Here is a 12950-nt window from a genome sequence, read left to right on the forward strand (position 1 = left end):
AGGGATCCCATTACTGTAGGGGTACCAATTACTGTGCCGTCGTAAGTCACCTCTCACGTGACAACAGTACTTCGTCTCTGTGGTTGTAGCGTGCGATAAGGGTTAAATTTTTTTTCCATTAAAATCAGTTAGTATATATGTTATATATCTCTTTTTTAATATTAATTATGCTTTAAAATTAATATGGGCACAGTAATTGGGTCCCTTACGCCAGAAAGATTATTACTTACCGACGATAATTTTTTAAGTATATCAGAGGGAATACAGTGATTTCTTTATATATGTCGCCAAGACCTGGATGATAAACGTCGCGGAATTGTTCCCACTACCGTGGGGTATGCCCCGTGAGGGGTCGCGGAGCTCGAGAGAATTCACTGTTACACGTATGAAAAAACAAAGACCGTTTTTTTTTTTCTTGCATCGTGTTGAAGGGAATAGACCGTGTGCAAAGGCGGAAGACGGTTGTCTTCTTGGACCGTGTTACTTCGAAATCGTGTAAAAATGGAGTTGAACGTATACTAGATTTCGTTAGGATCTGAAGAACTCGAATAATGAAATCTCTGTGATAGAACTGAAGCTGCGACTTGGTTGAACAGATTACCGTGATTTCACGGAAATTGTTGACAATCAACGTGTCAAGGTACAATATGCTTTCTCCAGCCGCGCGGTGCATATTCGCGCGCATAGCTGCCTCGAAACAGGGCTCGGCCGGAATAAAATGCTGTCCGGACGTATCCCAGTCGGGGCGTCGATCCGCCGGGATAAATATCCGCGATATCACGCGGCGCGCGATGCGCTAAAACGTTCGCCTAGAAGAAAGAGGTGTTCGCCCGGCGCGAGGTGTTTGCGCCGGTACCCGCCAATCTGTCAGCATCGTGGCCGAGCGTTATATCGTGGGTAGGTACACCTTGAATTATCGGCAATTGGCATCCGCAACGTTCCTGGCATTCGAACGAGCGTCGTGCAGAAAATTGTAAACCCTCCTCGTGTGTAAGCCACCTACCCGCGCCCGTTTTAGCACGGTCATTCGCGCGCGTGTTCGTACGCGGCACACGCGTCTCTCCCTCCGCGTTCGTTCTCTCCCGTCGTCGTCGCGTCGTCTCCTCGCCACGGTTGTTCCTCGTGGTACTATCAAACGCTAGCCATTTTCCTCACCAGTCTAGCTAGGAAACGCGTAAATCAGCTTGCCGGTTGTTGGCCACTTATCGCGCGGTCGGCGCGAGCCAAAGAAAACTTTCGAAGAGAGGTTTATCGATCGGACATTAGGCGATCGACGTGCGATGTTATTGGCATGACGCGGCTCCGATTACTATGCGCGTCGAGTCTTTTGCCGCCCCCACTTTTCCTCTTCTTTTTTTCCCGACATTCTACATATTCATGCGCGCGTGCTATGTGTCGATCTGTCTGTCCGTCCATCCGTTCGTTCGTCCAGCAAACAAACCAACCAACCAACCATCCATCCATCCATCCATCCATTCTGTTCCTCCGTTAGAGACCATCCGTACCTCAGCACGAGGCCGTGGTTTGCGCGAGCGAGACTGTTTTATGTCGGACTTATGCACGTGGACGTGGACGTGGACGTGGTCGCTCGTCCACCACCTCGTCTTCTTCTCCTCTCAAACTTCTTCCTCCTCCACCTTTTCTCTCTCCTCATCCTCCACCTCCTCGAAAAAGGATACACGAGCACGCGTCCCGACGACGGCGCACACCGGTTCACCTACCAACTCTGCCCTATGGTACACCATCGGCTCTTCTCGGCTGTAGTTGGCGAGAACCAGCCGACACACCGACACCCAGCACTTACGTACACCTCCGCGGGAACTGTGTGAGACCTTATATCCGGTGATGCGCGTGCTCGCGCATCTTTATTAATCATTCCCTAACCGTTAACCCCTCTTAAGAGAGCTCGTTTGTCAATTGTGGAAATTGACGCGACACTGCTATACGGTCGTGTTCGGTTTCGAGAGCCTCGGAATTTCAAAGAATCGAACCGCGGGCCTCCCTCCTTCCCGTTTGAATGGCTGGGAATGCGCAGCGCTAATTCGGAAACGCTTGACTCACTGGGAACGCATCGATTCCGCCGACAATGTCAAGGAACGCGATTGTTTTGATGCTACACCGCCGCCGATGATATGCGAACATGTTTTTGTTATTGTGTAGACGACGAAATATGCGTTCGTGACGAAAATAAATTTATACGATTTTATCCGTTTAGAACTTCTTCGGCGTTTGTCATCTACGAGGGAAAAAGAATGTTTATATTTATTCGTAAATATTGACTACGATCGAATAGAGTTTCATTTCAATTTAAAGGGAGCTAATAACATATTAGGCTGTTGCATATGAGGTTAGGTTATTCGATCAAGAAATACTTATGGAATGTGTACGTATTAACACACTAATCACGATTCATTCTGGAGCATGCTGATAATCGTCCAATGTTTTTGTTCTCTTTTTGCAATCAGTGACAATTTGATAAAGTAAATGTCATGATCTACGAAGCCTCGAAAGCTAAAAATATACTCTAATATGTTCTGAATCATGCTGAAGAATTGTTCTGTAATAGAACTCTGTGTAGAATGCATTCAGAAAACTCTAATTCTGCAGTATGACCAACGAAGAAAGTTACTCTAATGATATTTCTGCATTGACAGGAATTCACCTGTGTATCTTGAGAATGTTATGTAATGCACTTAAAAAATTCTATGCTGAGAAAATGACTATATTTGGAATCTTGTTTTAAAAATTAACTACCCATTAAGGCAAACGTGAAATATAAAATGTAGACATGCGTAACACGGTATATTTACTTGCACCGATGTCTCTTAAATTCTGACAATTGCTTTTAGCAACAAATGATTTTACAATCTGCCATTTTATTTTAAATGCGATACGGCTTGCAAGCAATATAGCATTCAGCAAGAATTTAAATAAAGTCTCATCTTAAAAAGCTCACCATTTTTTACTCTGGTTTGCAATGATATCCTATACATAACATACACCTTTAACGTTTTCGAGAATTTTCGTATCCAATTGATAGACCGAGCAAATAATAAAATAGGCAGATGTAACTGGACAGCCGATTAATAATTTTCGTATTACGATATCCAGGAGAAGCTAATTTAGAAACAGAAGCAAGCATGAATATTGTCGTGGAGAAATAATTCGACAGAAATACTATGCATCCTTGTAAAAAAGTTCGTCGAAGGACGAACACCGTTGAACAGCTTAATCGAAAAACGACGACGATGATAGAAGGCTGAATCTCTCGACATTCAATCGCGCATATGCCTTTTAATATTAATGCACCGCGTTGGCACCTACGTAAGGAAGCGAATGCACTTCGAGTCGCGACAGCGAATTTACGACGTATTAAATTGCGCTACTCGATATCTTTGTAATTTTCTCAGATGGGCATAAAACTACGTGCTTACGGGGAAGGGAATCTCGGCCGGAAGGATTGGAATTGAAGTCGTGTTGCCTGGGGCCTAATTAAACCGTGCTATACTATAACCAAACACGCTATTGCTATCCTTCATCAATCGAAATTTTCGCAGCTCCCTTTTCAATTTAATTCCTTACACTTTTCCCAGCGAATTTAACCCTTTACGAACGAACACCAACGTTTAGCAGTGTAAAAACGATTGTTATCAAACAATATCTACCAAATTTTCGGGTTAAACTCTACTTCAGGAAACCAGAAATTTTTCACTTTTTTTCATGTAATCCTGTAGATTTCGGCGAGAAAATGCCGAAAATCCAAGTTTCGATCCTAGGAGATCATTGGTTCAAAAACTATATCTGTAAAGTCTTGCGAAAATGAATTTATCGAATCTGTGTAAAGCTTAATAGAAAAACCTCTCGCCCGCTAAGGGTTGATTCGTCGATGAACGAGCTCAGACAATTAGGATACCGTCGGTGGTTCATCTAACGATGTAACAATGTTCGCGGTGAAGTAAATTCGCTCGGAAGTCTCTTTGATTATTCCCCTTTCTCCCTGCTTGAATCTCCATTCACGTTTGATCGTGTGACGAGTAATTAAATTAATAACAACGCCATCACCGCGCACAGACTTTTCCGACTTTCTTATTCCCACAGCTATCTCGTGACCTGTTTTTCAGGAGAAAAGGGTTTTTCTACGGCTCCGCTCGTTTAGTTTCTATTTTCAATGCTTCTTCAACTTCTTTGTATGCAGTAACCTACTTCATTACGCGGTGCTCGCTGCCGCTCAAATTCGAAACGATCCTCGAACAAGAACGCGCGGTTTCAACAATTAAATCTTTTAACTAACAACATTTAAATATTTGCAATTGTCTTGCAATCAACGCAGAGCGGTGTAAAATTTTACTGGGGTCACGAAACACCCCAGGGTACCATTCAAAGGTTAAAATTTCTCTGATAAGAACATTTTGAAAAATCTTGAATGAACTATGTGCATTTCAAGATTTGTAAAATCAAACAGACACAATAAAATATTGTGTTGGCCAAGAAGCAATGTCGGATTTTTTTGTAAAAACATCGTGCCTGACATTTTTTAAACAGAAGACCATTCACAATTTATGAAATACATTCTGGAAGACAAAAATCGTCGATTTTGTCCATGAATGTTATGATAAACAAACATTTTATTAAACGTACACAGCCTTTTTATAGCCACGGTTTTAGAAATACCAACACTGAAAGTGCATATTTTGCATTACATGTATCTACTCCGATTGTTAGCAATTTTTGTCATAATTTCCCTAACCGTAAATTTAACAAATCGTAAGATATCGTTTCGTAGTTTGTCACGGTTCCAACATGGAAACCTTGCATGCAGAACCGTTCACACAAGTTTCCTCCGACAATACTTTTTGGCCAATTGCTAGGAGACACATGGTGGATGATCGATATGAAAAAACTGGCGGAATGGTTCGTAAATCATGTAGAAACTTACCGAGCATCTTGCTGAGATCGGCGTTATGAAGATCGGGGTTCTCGTCGGCCAACTTCTTGCGCTCGACCTTTGCCCAGACCATGAACGCGTTCATGGGACGTCGTATCCGCTGCTCCTTCAGGCTCCTTTGGGCCGTGCTACCGGGATGGCACATCTTCACTCCGGCGGGAATCGACGAGATCCCTTGTTGATATTCGAGGGATGGTCCAGAGGCTAGCCAAGTCATGTCTTCCAAACGCTGTTGAGCCGGTCCGGATAGCATTCCCGGTATCTGAAGCGTTCGCGAACGGTAATCGATCGATGATAGGTAAAAGGCAAATACGTTGTCAACTTGTAATTTAGTTGTCTCGAATGCGAAATGTATTTGGATATTGTGTTCGATTGTTATGTCTAGACAGCGGATCTTGGAGTGAAATTAAAATTGATTTTCTTTCCTAATATATTACGCTTACACATTTTTGACAAAATTACTGACAAAAATTGTCTTGATCAATTCTGGCAGACAGAGGTCCAATAAAAATGTTTCCTCTTCGAATGAATTTTAATAAATCGAAAACAAATTGATCGCTTTGAAATGTCCACTGTTTCGTATTTCATTCCATTTTTTTTTTTACATTACAAAAGCATGTTTGACTCTGCCCATCATTGTCGATGAGCAATCGGCCAACAGCAACATCGGCGTGTCCTTTCCACCATTCTTCGCAATTATTTGCGAGCTTATTAGTCAAAACAGGGGAAAGTCGCGAGCTTGATGTTTGCGCTCGATTCCGCTTATTAATACATAATTACCGGTGAGATATTAATCGACCGACTAATGAATGGTGGTTGAACGCGGCCGCGGCAACAATGCTGAGTGAAAAAAAGCCGTTGATCACGAGGCCAACGCAGACTTCTATAGTAATGTAATAAAATGAATAATGCGCGTGAGATCGAAAGATAGACGGGAATAATGCGAGCCGCGATAATGGGGATTCGTGGGATTGATAGATTTAGAGGGTGCACTGAAAAGTTTACGGCGACGCTGAGCTAGATTCGTGTATCACTGCACTTGAGAAAAGCTGAAGTAACCGTTCGAACAATGGCATTTCTATATTTCATTTGAAACGCTGCCTAGTAAAATAGTTTTATTATTCAATGAACGCGTGTTGTTTTACTACTGGAACAAAATCGTGTGAAAAAAACCAAGGCAAATGTGAATAGAACGTGTCAAGAAATCGTGCAACTGTGAATAATAAACGTTTAAAAAATCATAAAACTGTGAACCTTAAACCAAGTATATAATATACAGTGAGGAGCAAAATTGGATCAATGAAACCATTTTTAAAATCATTGTCTTCGTACTAAGCAGTCACAAAAGTTCAAACGTAATAATATACAGAGAGAAAAATTGTCTTAGTATTATACACCCCTAAGTTTTATGTTTTAATCTGTTTTCTAATGTCAAATTGACACATTGGTGTTCAACAACAAACAGGAGCCGAATGGAATTTTCTTTCTGTTTTTAATAATTCTACTATGTTCAAAATAAAATATTGACGTTCTTAAATCCTTTTAATCTTTCTAATCAGTAAGTGTGTGGTCGCTAATAACCTCGAAGTTAACGCGACCTTCATGAATAAACAACTTTACAAAAAAAAAGTGTAAAAGCCAGAAATAAAAACTTAAGGTAAGATGAAAGAAATTTAAAATCTGATTCTTCTCATCGTTCACAATCAAATGATGCTCAGTACCTGCTGATTATGTACTTAGTGGCCGTGAAAATTGTGACAAATCGATAGGGATCAATAAACGCATGAATAACAATCTTTTCAAAAATGGTATCATAGGTTTTTGCTGTTCGCAGTAATGAAAGGTTATACAAAGTCTAATCATTTTCTTTGGATTTAGAAAGTGTAGGATTTCTTTCGAAAGGAACCGATTCACTTTCGACTCGGCCGCCATCCTCGTCGATCTCCCAGTTTTATACGGTTTCAGAGATGACATGAAACAAGGTTGCAAAATATATTATATACAGCTACGTTGTAGGTGTGTCTGTGTGCGTGTGTGTGTTTGTGAGTGCGTCGTGTTCGAGCGAATGGTTTCGCGTGTATGAAAAATATATGGGAGCCTATTCGGAGAGAGCAACGCGCCGCTGTGAGCCATACACGTGAACACGTACCGAAATGATTTGGGTATCGATGGGTATGGAGCTGTCATTGCCATCGATATTCGACTCGATGTCGTAAGCCCTCGACGTGGGTGTCGCATAAAGCGAGGAATGAAGTGCCAAGAGTCCGGGTGAACCGCCATAACTGCTCACCGGTGGTGGTGTCACCTCACCCCTGTCATAATTATCCAGCATCCTATAAATTCGAAAAACGATTTATTAATCATTAGGCCGAACCGTTTCTTCGCGCAGTTAACGGTGAAATCGCTGCACATCCGGCTGTGCTCGCGCGTGCAATAAAATCGCGCGCGCGGTCTAACGTTTCGCTTGAACGAATACTCGGCTCTCGTACCGATCGCGATAAACTGTTATTTGAAAAACATACCGGAAGAAGCTCGAGCCTGCATTTAAAAACCACCGAACTTTTATCGTGCGGCGCTCTTAAATTGCAACCTGCGTCCCCGAGAAGAACAAAAAAAAATAAAAAAATAAAAAAGAAACCAGGCGATTCGATGTATTTAAATATACACTCTGAAACTATAAAACTAACTGTCACAGTATTGATTGAATCTTGATGGGCCACTCTGCCGAGCAATTATCATATTGCCATTTTTTGCACCGTGTACCCAGGCACTATGAATCAAAATCAATTGAATTTTAATATGAAACAGTCCGGTTAAATCTGTTCCTTCTTATTATTCATTAAGATTTACTATATGTGCTCGGCAATCTTGCATACTTTTTTCTTGCGCTGTCCGATGCTGTTAAATCCAATAAACGTACACCTAATGATACGTTCGCGGCCACCGTTTATTTCGACGATGAACTTCGCTGATGTCGTTCTACGAAACGTTTAGATTGTAAAATATAAACAAAATTATAAGCTTCCCGAGTCACGCTTCAGTGACAATGGTAAATAAGATCAATTCCAGTTTTATTATACACGCAAACTGCAAGGGTCGTGGACGTCGCATAAGTGCGGAGGCTGCTGGCCAACGTGTTAAGTCGTTAGTAACAAACGTAACTTGTTTGTACTGCACAACGTGTGTTGCATGACACCGTAGGATTAGCTTTTCCAGAGTAGATGCCTAAAGATCGCGATTCTTTCAGATTGTTAACTACCCACAAGCCTTTGAGTGACCATCCGTCCTTTTATATTTTTTTTTATTTTTTGAATGCATAAAATTCACATTCTGGTAATAAATTTTGGAATTTTGGCCAGAGTCAGTTGCACGGACTTCGAACGACTGTTGCAGAAAAAATTCCTAGGGATTACGTTGCTTCGAGATTATTGTATACTCCTGCTCCCTGAGTTAGGCGTTGATATTCGCATAACCCTTCCCACCGTTTCATGTATCACTCATTTATATCCCTAAACGCATAAAATCCACAGTGCACACTCGCTGCAACGAGATGAGTCAGTGCAACACTGGGGTCCTTTGCTAACAATCTGAGGAATGCAACATTAACACATAAAATCCTTAGTCTAAGAATACATTTTGGAATATTGTACAGCCGTCGGGGCTGAAGGATCAGCGTTACCGGGAAAAGTTAAAGATCGCGTTTCTTTGAGATTGTTGACCACTCATGAGCCCTGGAGCAATACTGTCGCGGGCTCCCGAGCAGGAGAGAGAGAGAAGTGCCCGACCATAAACGACGCGGAGGGAATAGCATTCGATTCGTTCGATACCGAAGCAACGAGAGCGGAGCGCAGCAAGAACAAGAGATCGATTCGTACAGCGTACACGGCAAGGTAATTGACTCTGGCGTCTCAGTTTCGTTGAAGACGAGGCGGCTCGGTGCTGCATGGCATGGCATGGCATGGCATGGCATGGTATGGTATGGCATGGCATGGCATGGCAAGGCGAGCGCCATGGGTAAACGTAGCAGGAGAAATCCTACGGATCGCCTCGTGCTCCGGCCGATTGATCTGTCAACCCTGTTAGGAAAAGAGTTGATCGACATGAATGAACCATTCAAGGCCACTTAATGGAATTCCCACGATTGTCCTTAAGGCATAATGTGACCATGCGGGGTATAATAGTAGGAACAGCTGTCCGTGCGCGTTCCACTACCTCCCCCTAACCCCCTCAGGTGCGCATTTATATATACGAAACACGTGTGTGCGTGTGTATGCGCGAGTGTCCATGCAAGTGTTCGTGTTCGTGGAGAAGTTTCGCGTACGCGAGTATGTGTAGAAATTGAAAAACATGTGATACACACGTGTGCGCAAGCATATATGTATACAGGCACGCGAGTGTACCACATAATAGCCATTGTTTCGTTCGGTCCCGCGAAAGATGCTGACGGAGACAAAAACGTAGCCGGCATTTTCATTCAATAAAGTTCGGCCGGCTAGTAGCCGAGATTTTTTTGCTAATAATATACCCGGGCACAAACGACCGGCCGCGATATGCTCTGGGAACACGCTACTGTTCGCCGGTTGAACTATAGCATCGATAAGCGAGATCGATATGAGGTGTCGGTTTAATGTCGCGTTTCAGACGCGTTGTTGAATAGCTGTGGGTGGGAGACAGAAAAAAACTGATAGGGCAGGGACCCTCATGCGCGACATTTCGAACCGTAAATCGAATCCCTTGAATTCGGATGGTTCATTTTTAGGTTCTTTACCGTCCCTTGGTAGCGAAGATGACTACCGTGTGTATACTTAAGGTGAACTCTTAACGAGATCATTTAATTTAATCAATAAGAGAGAGAGAGAGAGAGAGAGAGAGAGAGAGAGAGAGAGAGATGCAAACGAATATTTGTGTGTTTGATGCGCGATACTTCAAACAGTCGAATTTTTACCGTCTTGTAGTAGCGAGCAAATATGCAGGGTGTTTCGTAAATGGTGGGCAAAACTTTAGGAATAGATTCCGCATGCTTAGAGAAGAAAAAAAAGGTATATCAACATAGGTCCGGGAAAGATTAGTTTCTGAGTTATTACAGTTTTTGTGCCACAATTCTCGTCACATCGTCTTAAAGGCCCGTTTAATGGCACCAACAATGTTTTTGGAGCGATCGCCGGTCTATGTTTACGTTATACAGGTGTATCATTCTTGTTTACAATTTATATTTTATTTGGGAGCGTGTTCGGAGCTCAATTACGCGGCGACGAGCTGAGGCTTGTATTGAGACAGGAGTTGGACATATTGAACATTTCCTTCAACCCCTTCCCGTATTTTAACGAGTCTGGCTCGTGATAAAGATTTTTGCACAAACGTAAACATCACGAGTAGGACTAGCGGAGTGAAAATCTGCCAAACGTAAACATCGCGAGTCTGTCTCGCAGGTATTTATATTTCGGCTAGTATTGCAACTGTTTTCGAGCCTCACTCTGGTCTGTTTACCGCGCGTTGACCCCTACCGCTTGGGCCCGGATTTCGTTTAGGTAAATAGCACGGGATGGGGTCAAGACAATGTGATGAGAATTGTGGCACAAAAACTTTAATAACTCAGACACTAATCATTTCTGAACCTACGTTAATACAACTTTTTTTGTCTTCTCTAAACATTAGGAATCTATTCCTAAAGTTTTACCCATCATTCACCTTGTATATAAATATGAAAATATAAAACAAATAATAAGTATAAAAATATAAAAATAAAATAGATTTTAAATAAATTTATATATATATACGCTCCGGTGATAGTGACCAGGAAAATTGAGCATATATATACGCTAATGATGCAAATGGGTTAATCAATTAAAGCAAAGAAGTATGCAGATTTTTCTGTAAATGTAAGTGATAAAACCAATCGTTTCTATGATATTTAACTTTAACATTTCCAACGATGTAGGAGTAGTAAATAACAGATTCGTGAAGATACATACTTCAACATGTAAAATGACATAGTTAACCAGTAAAATAATGAATAATACACATATCCGAAATACTTTTAAGTGTTGTATAATTTACAGTAACTGTAGAACTAATGCAACGAGATCTTTTCATGAGCATGCCAATATTTTGAGCTCAGAATCTTTGATAGTAGAATATTTGTAAGAAAATGAGAATAAATTGAATAAAAAAATTGTTCACAGACTATCGTTTTCCCATGCTGAAAATACACAAAGATTTTATTGTCAATTTTATTGTAGTGTAACATTTTAGCACAGGGAACGTTTATTTATATCAGTTAATTATTTGGAGCAACCACATAAAAATCAGTGCTCACTGATCAGACTTTTTAATTCAAAATTACTGTATCTATCGCATCTATCAACCGTCTATAAATGTCGCAAAAATCACGTCTATCGGATTCCAGGCGTCAACGAAAGAGAAGCTTCCAAATAATAAAAACATTTCCGGTAGGTGAAACAAAGAAAAACAACCGTCGGGCAAAAGGAAAACCGTAAAACTCACGGTCAAGATTCTTCGGGTTCAAACGGTGTCGGTGCAGCTGCACCACCCACGCATATGATAGATACGCCACTGCCTTGAGTATTGTTTCTTTAATGATTCATATGGGGTGATTGTACCAAGTGTAGAGGAAGCAGTTTCCAACTGCAAATGCAATGAGCCTGTGTCGTATCGGAAATATTAATCCTGGGCATCGTCGTCGAAGGTCCCCATGTAATATACATATGTACGCGAACCTCACATTGCGATGAGTGTGCAGCGAGAAAATAATTTTCGCGACGAAATTGTTAATCCAAAAAATAGAAGCTGCACGGACGTTTCTCATAGACGTTCCTCTTCTTAACAATTTTAGTACGTCGCAGGTAATACAATCGCATTCTCAACACTAAGTTTACGGGATCTAGTATTTTTAATTTACGATTATTGAGATAGATGGGTACATGTATTTGCACCACGTTTAGAAATTAATTTTTACTGTAATATGTACATGATATAAATTAACTTTTTGTACTAGCTTTGAAGAATGCAGAAGGGCTAAGGTAACAATCACGCGACCAAGAAAATGGGCATAACGTTGCAGTGTGCAGGGGCGAACGCGTTAAATAGTATCCGAACATCGATGGCAGTGTCGGTGCATATTCGAACTGTTTATATATTTCGCGGGAGTACGGCGGCGAAGTTGTAATGCTCAGCTCGTTAATAGGCTGCAGGTTCCATGGAAATTATTGGTGGCGGGAAGTGACCCGTGGTGCGAAGAATTTTTCTGGCGGCTTGGCCCGAGACCGCACGAATTACGAGGCCTGCGGGCTGCTGCTGCCCGAGAGGTGGATATTTGTACGAGACACAAGAGACACACAGAGAGAGAGAGAGAGAGAGAAAGAGAGAAAGAGAGAGAGAAAGAGCGAGAGAGATAGAGAAAGAGCGAGCCGAGCTGGGCACGCAGAAAAGCGGGGCGAGACAAAGGACACACGAGACCGATCCTCTAAATCGGCACGTCCGTCGAGGCTCATGAATCTTGGCGAAACAGTGAAAACCCGTGCACGGTTCAGTACGCAGCAACCTGGCAGCAAGCTCACGGCGAATGGGGTTCCTTCAACGACACACACTTGCCGATTCCCCGAGTAAATTATTCCCCCCCTTTCGGGTCAGCCTTCCTTCGAGCAGAGAAGCAGAGAAAGCTTTCCGAGTCGCAGACGCCTGACGTCTGACGTGGTGGCGCATTTTATTCAAATAATCGCGACGACCGAACACACCCTTACATTACTCGACAGAACGGCGCGCGGCGACCTTAAAACTACCGATCAACGATTTACTGGCGTTCGGCGACGCGCGAGCTAACAGTTAACGTTCTCGAACCTCTACCAAAGCGTTTTCCGTACCGTGATTCATATAGTGATCGACTCACCTCCGTTATGTTCGATTTGCATGATTTTCACTTCGGGTATACGCGTATCAGCACGGATAGCGAAACGTATCCTGCTGCACAATCTTAAAACGCTTTACC

General features: G+C 42.2%; 1 protein-coding gene across 2 annotated transcripts in view; it reads right to left on the reverse strand.

Moving 5' to 3' along the window:
* Window positions 1-12950, reverse strand: part of LOC143352708 (uncharacterized) — a 59938-nt gene that overhangs the window by 30870 nt on the left and 16118 nt on the right. For both annotated transcript variants that reach the window (XR_013081991.1, XM_076785414.1), the window contains exons 3-4: window positions 7095-7278; window positions 4937-5207 (exon numbers count right to left, since the gene is read on the reverse strand). Coding sequence is in view for 1 of the 2 variants with exons in the window: in XM_076785414.1 (XP_076641529.1) it covers window positions 4937-5207; window positions 7095-7278 (455 nt within the window). In the remaining variant the exon portion in view is untranslated. The remainder of the gene's footprint in view (window positions 1-4936; window positions 5208-7094; window positions 7279-12950) is intronic.

Source organism: Halictus rubicundus, chromosome 3, assembly GCF_050948215.1.
Source record: "Halictus rubicundus isolate RS-2024b chromosome 3, iyHalRubi1_principal, whole genome shotgun sequence".
Classification (NCBI taxonomy): domain Eukaryota; kingdom Metazoa; phylum Arthropoda; class Insecta; order Hymenoptera; family Halictidae; genus Halictus; species Halictus rubicundus.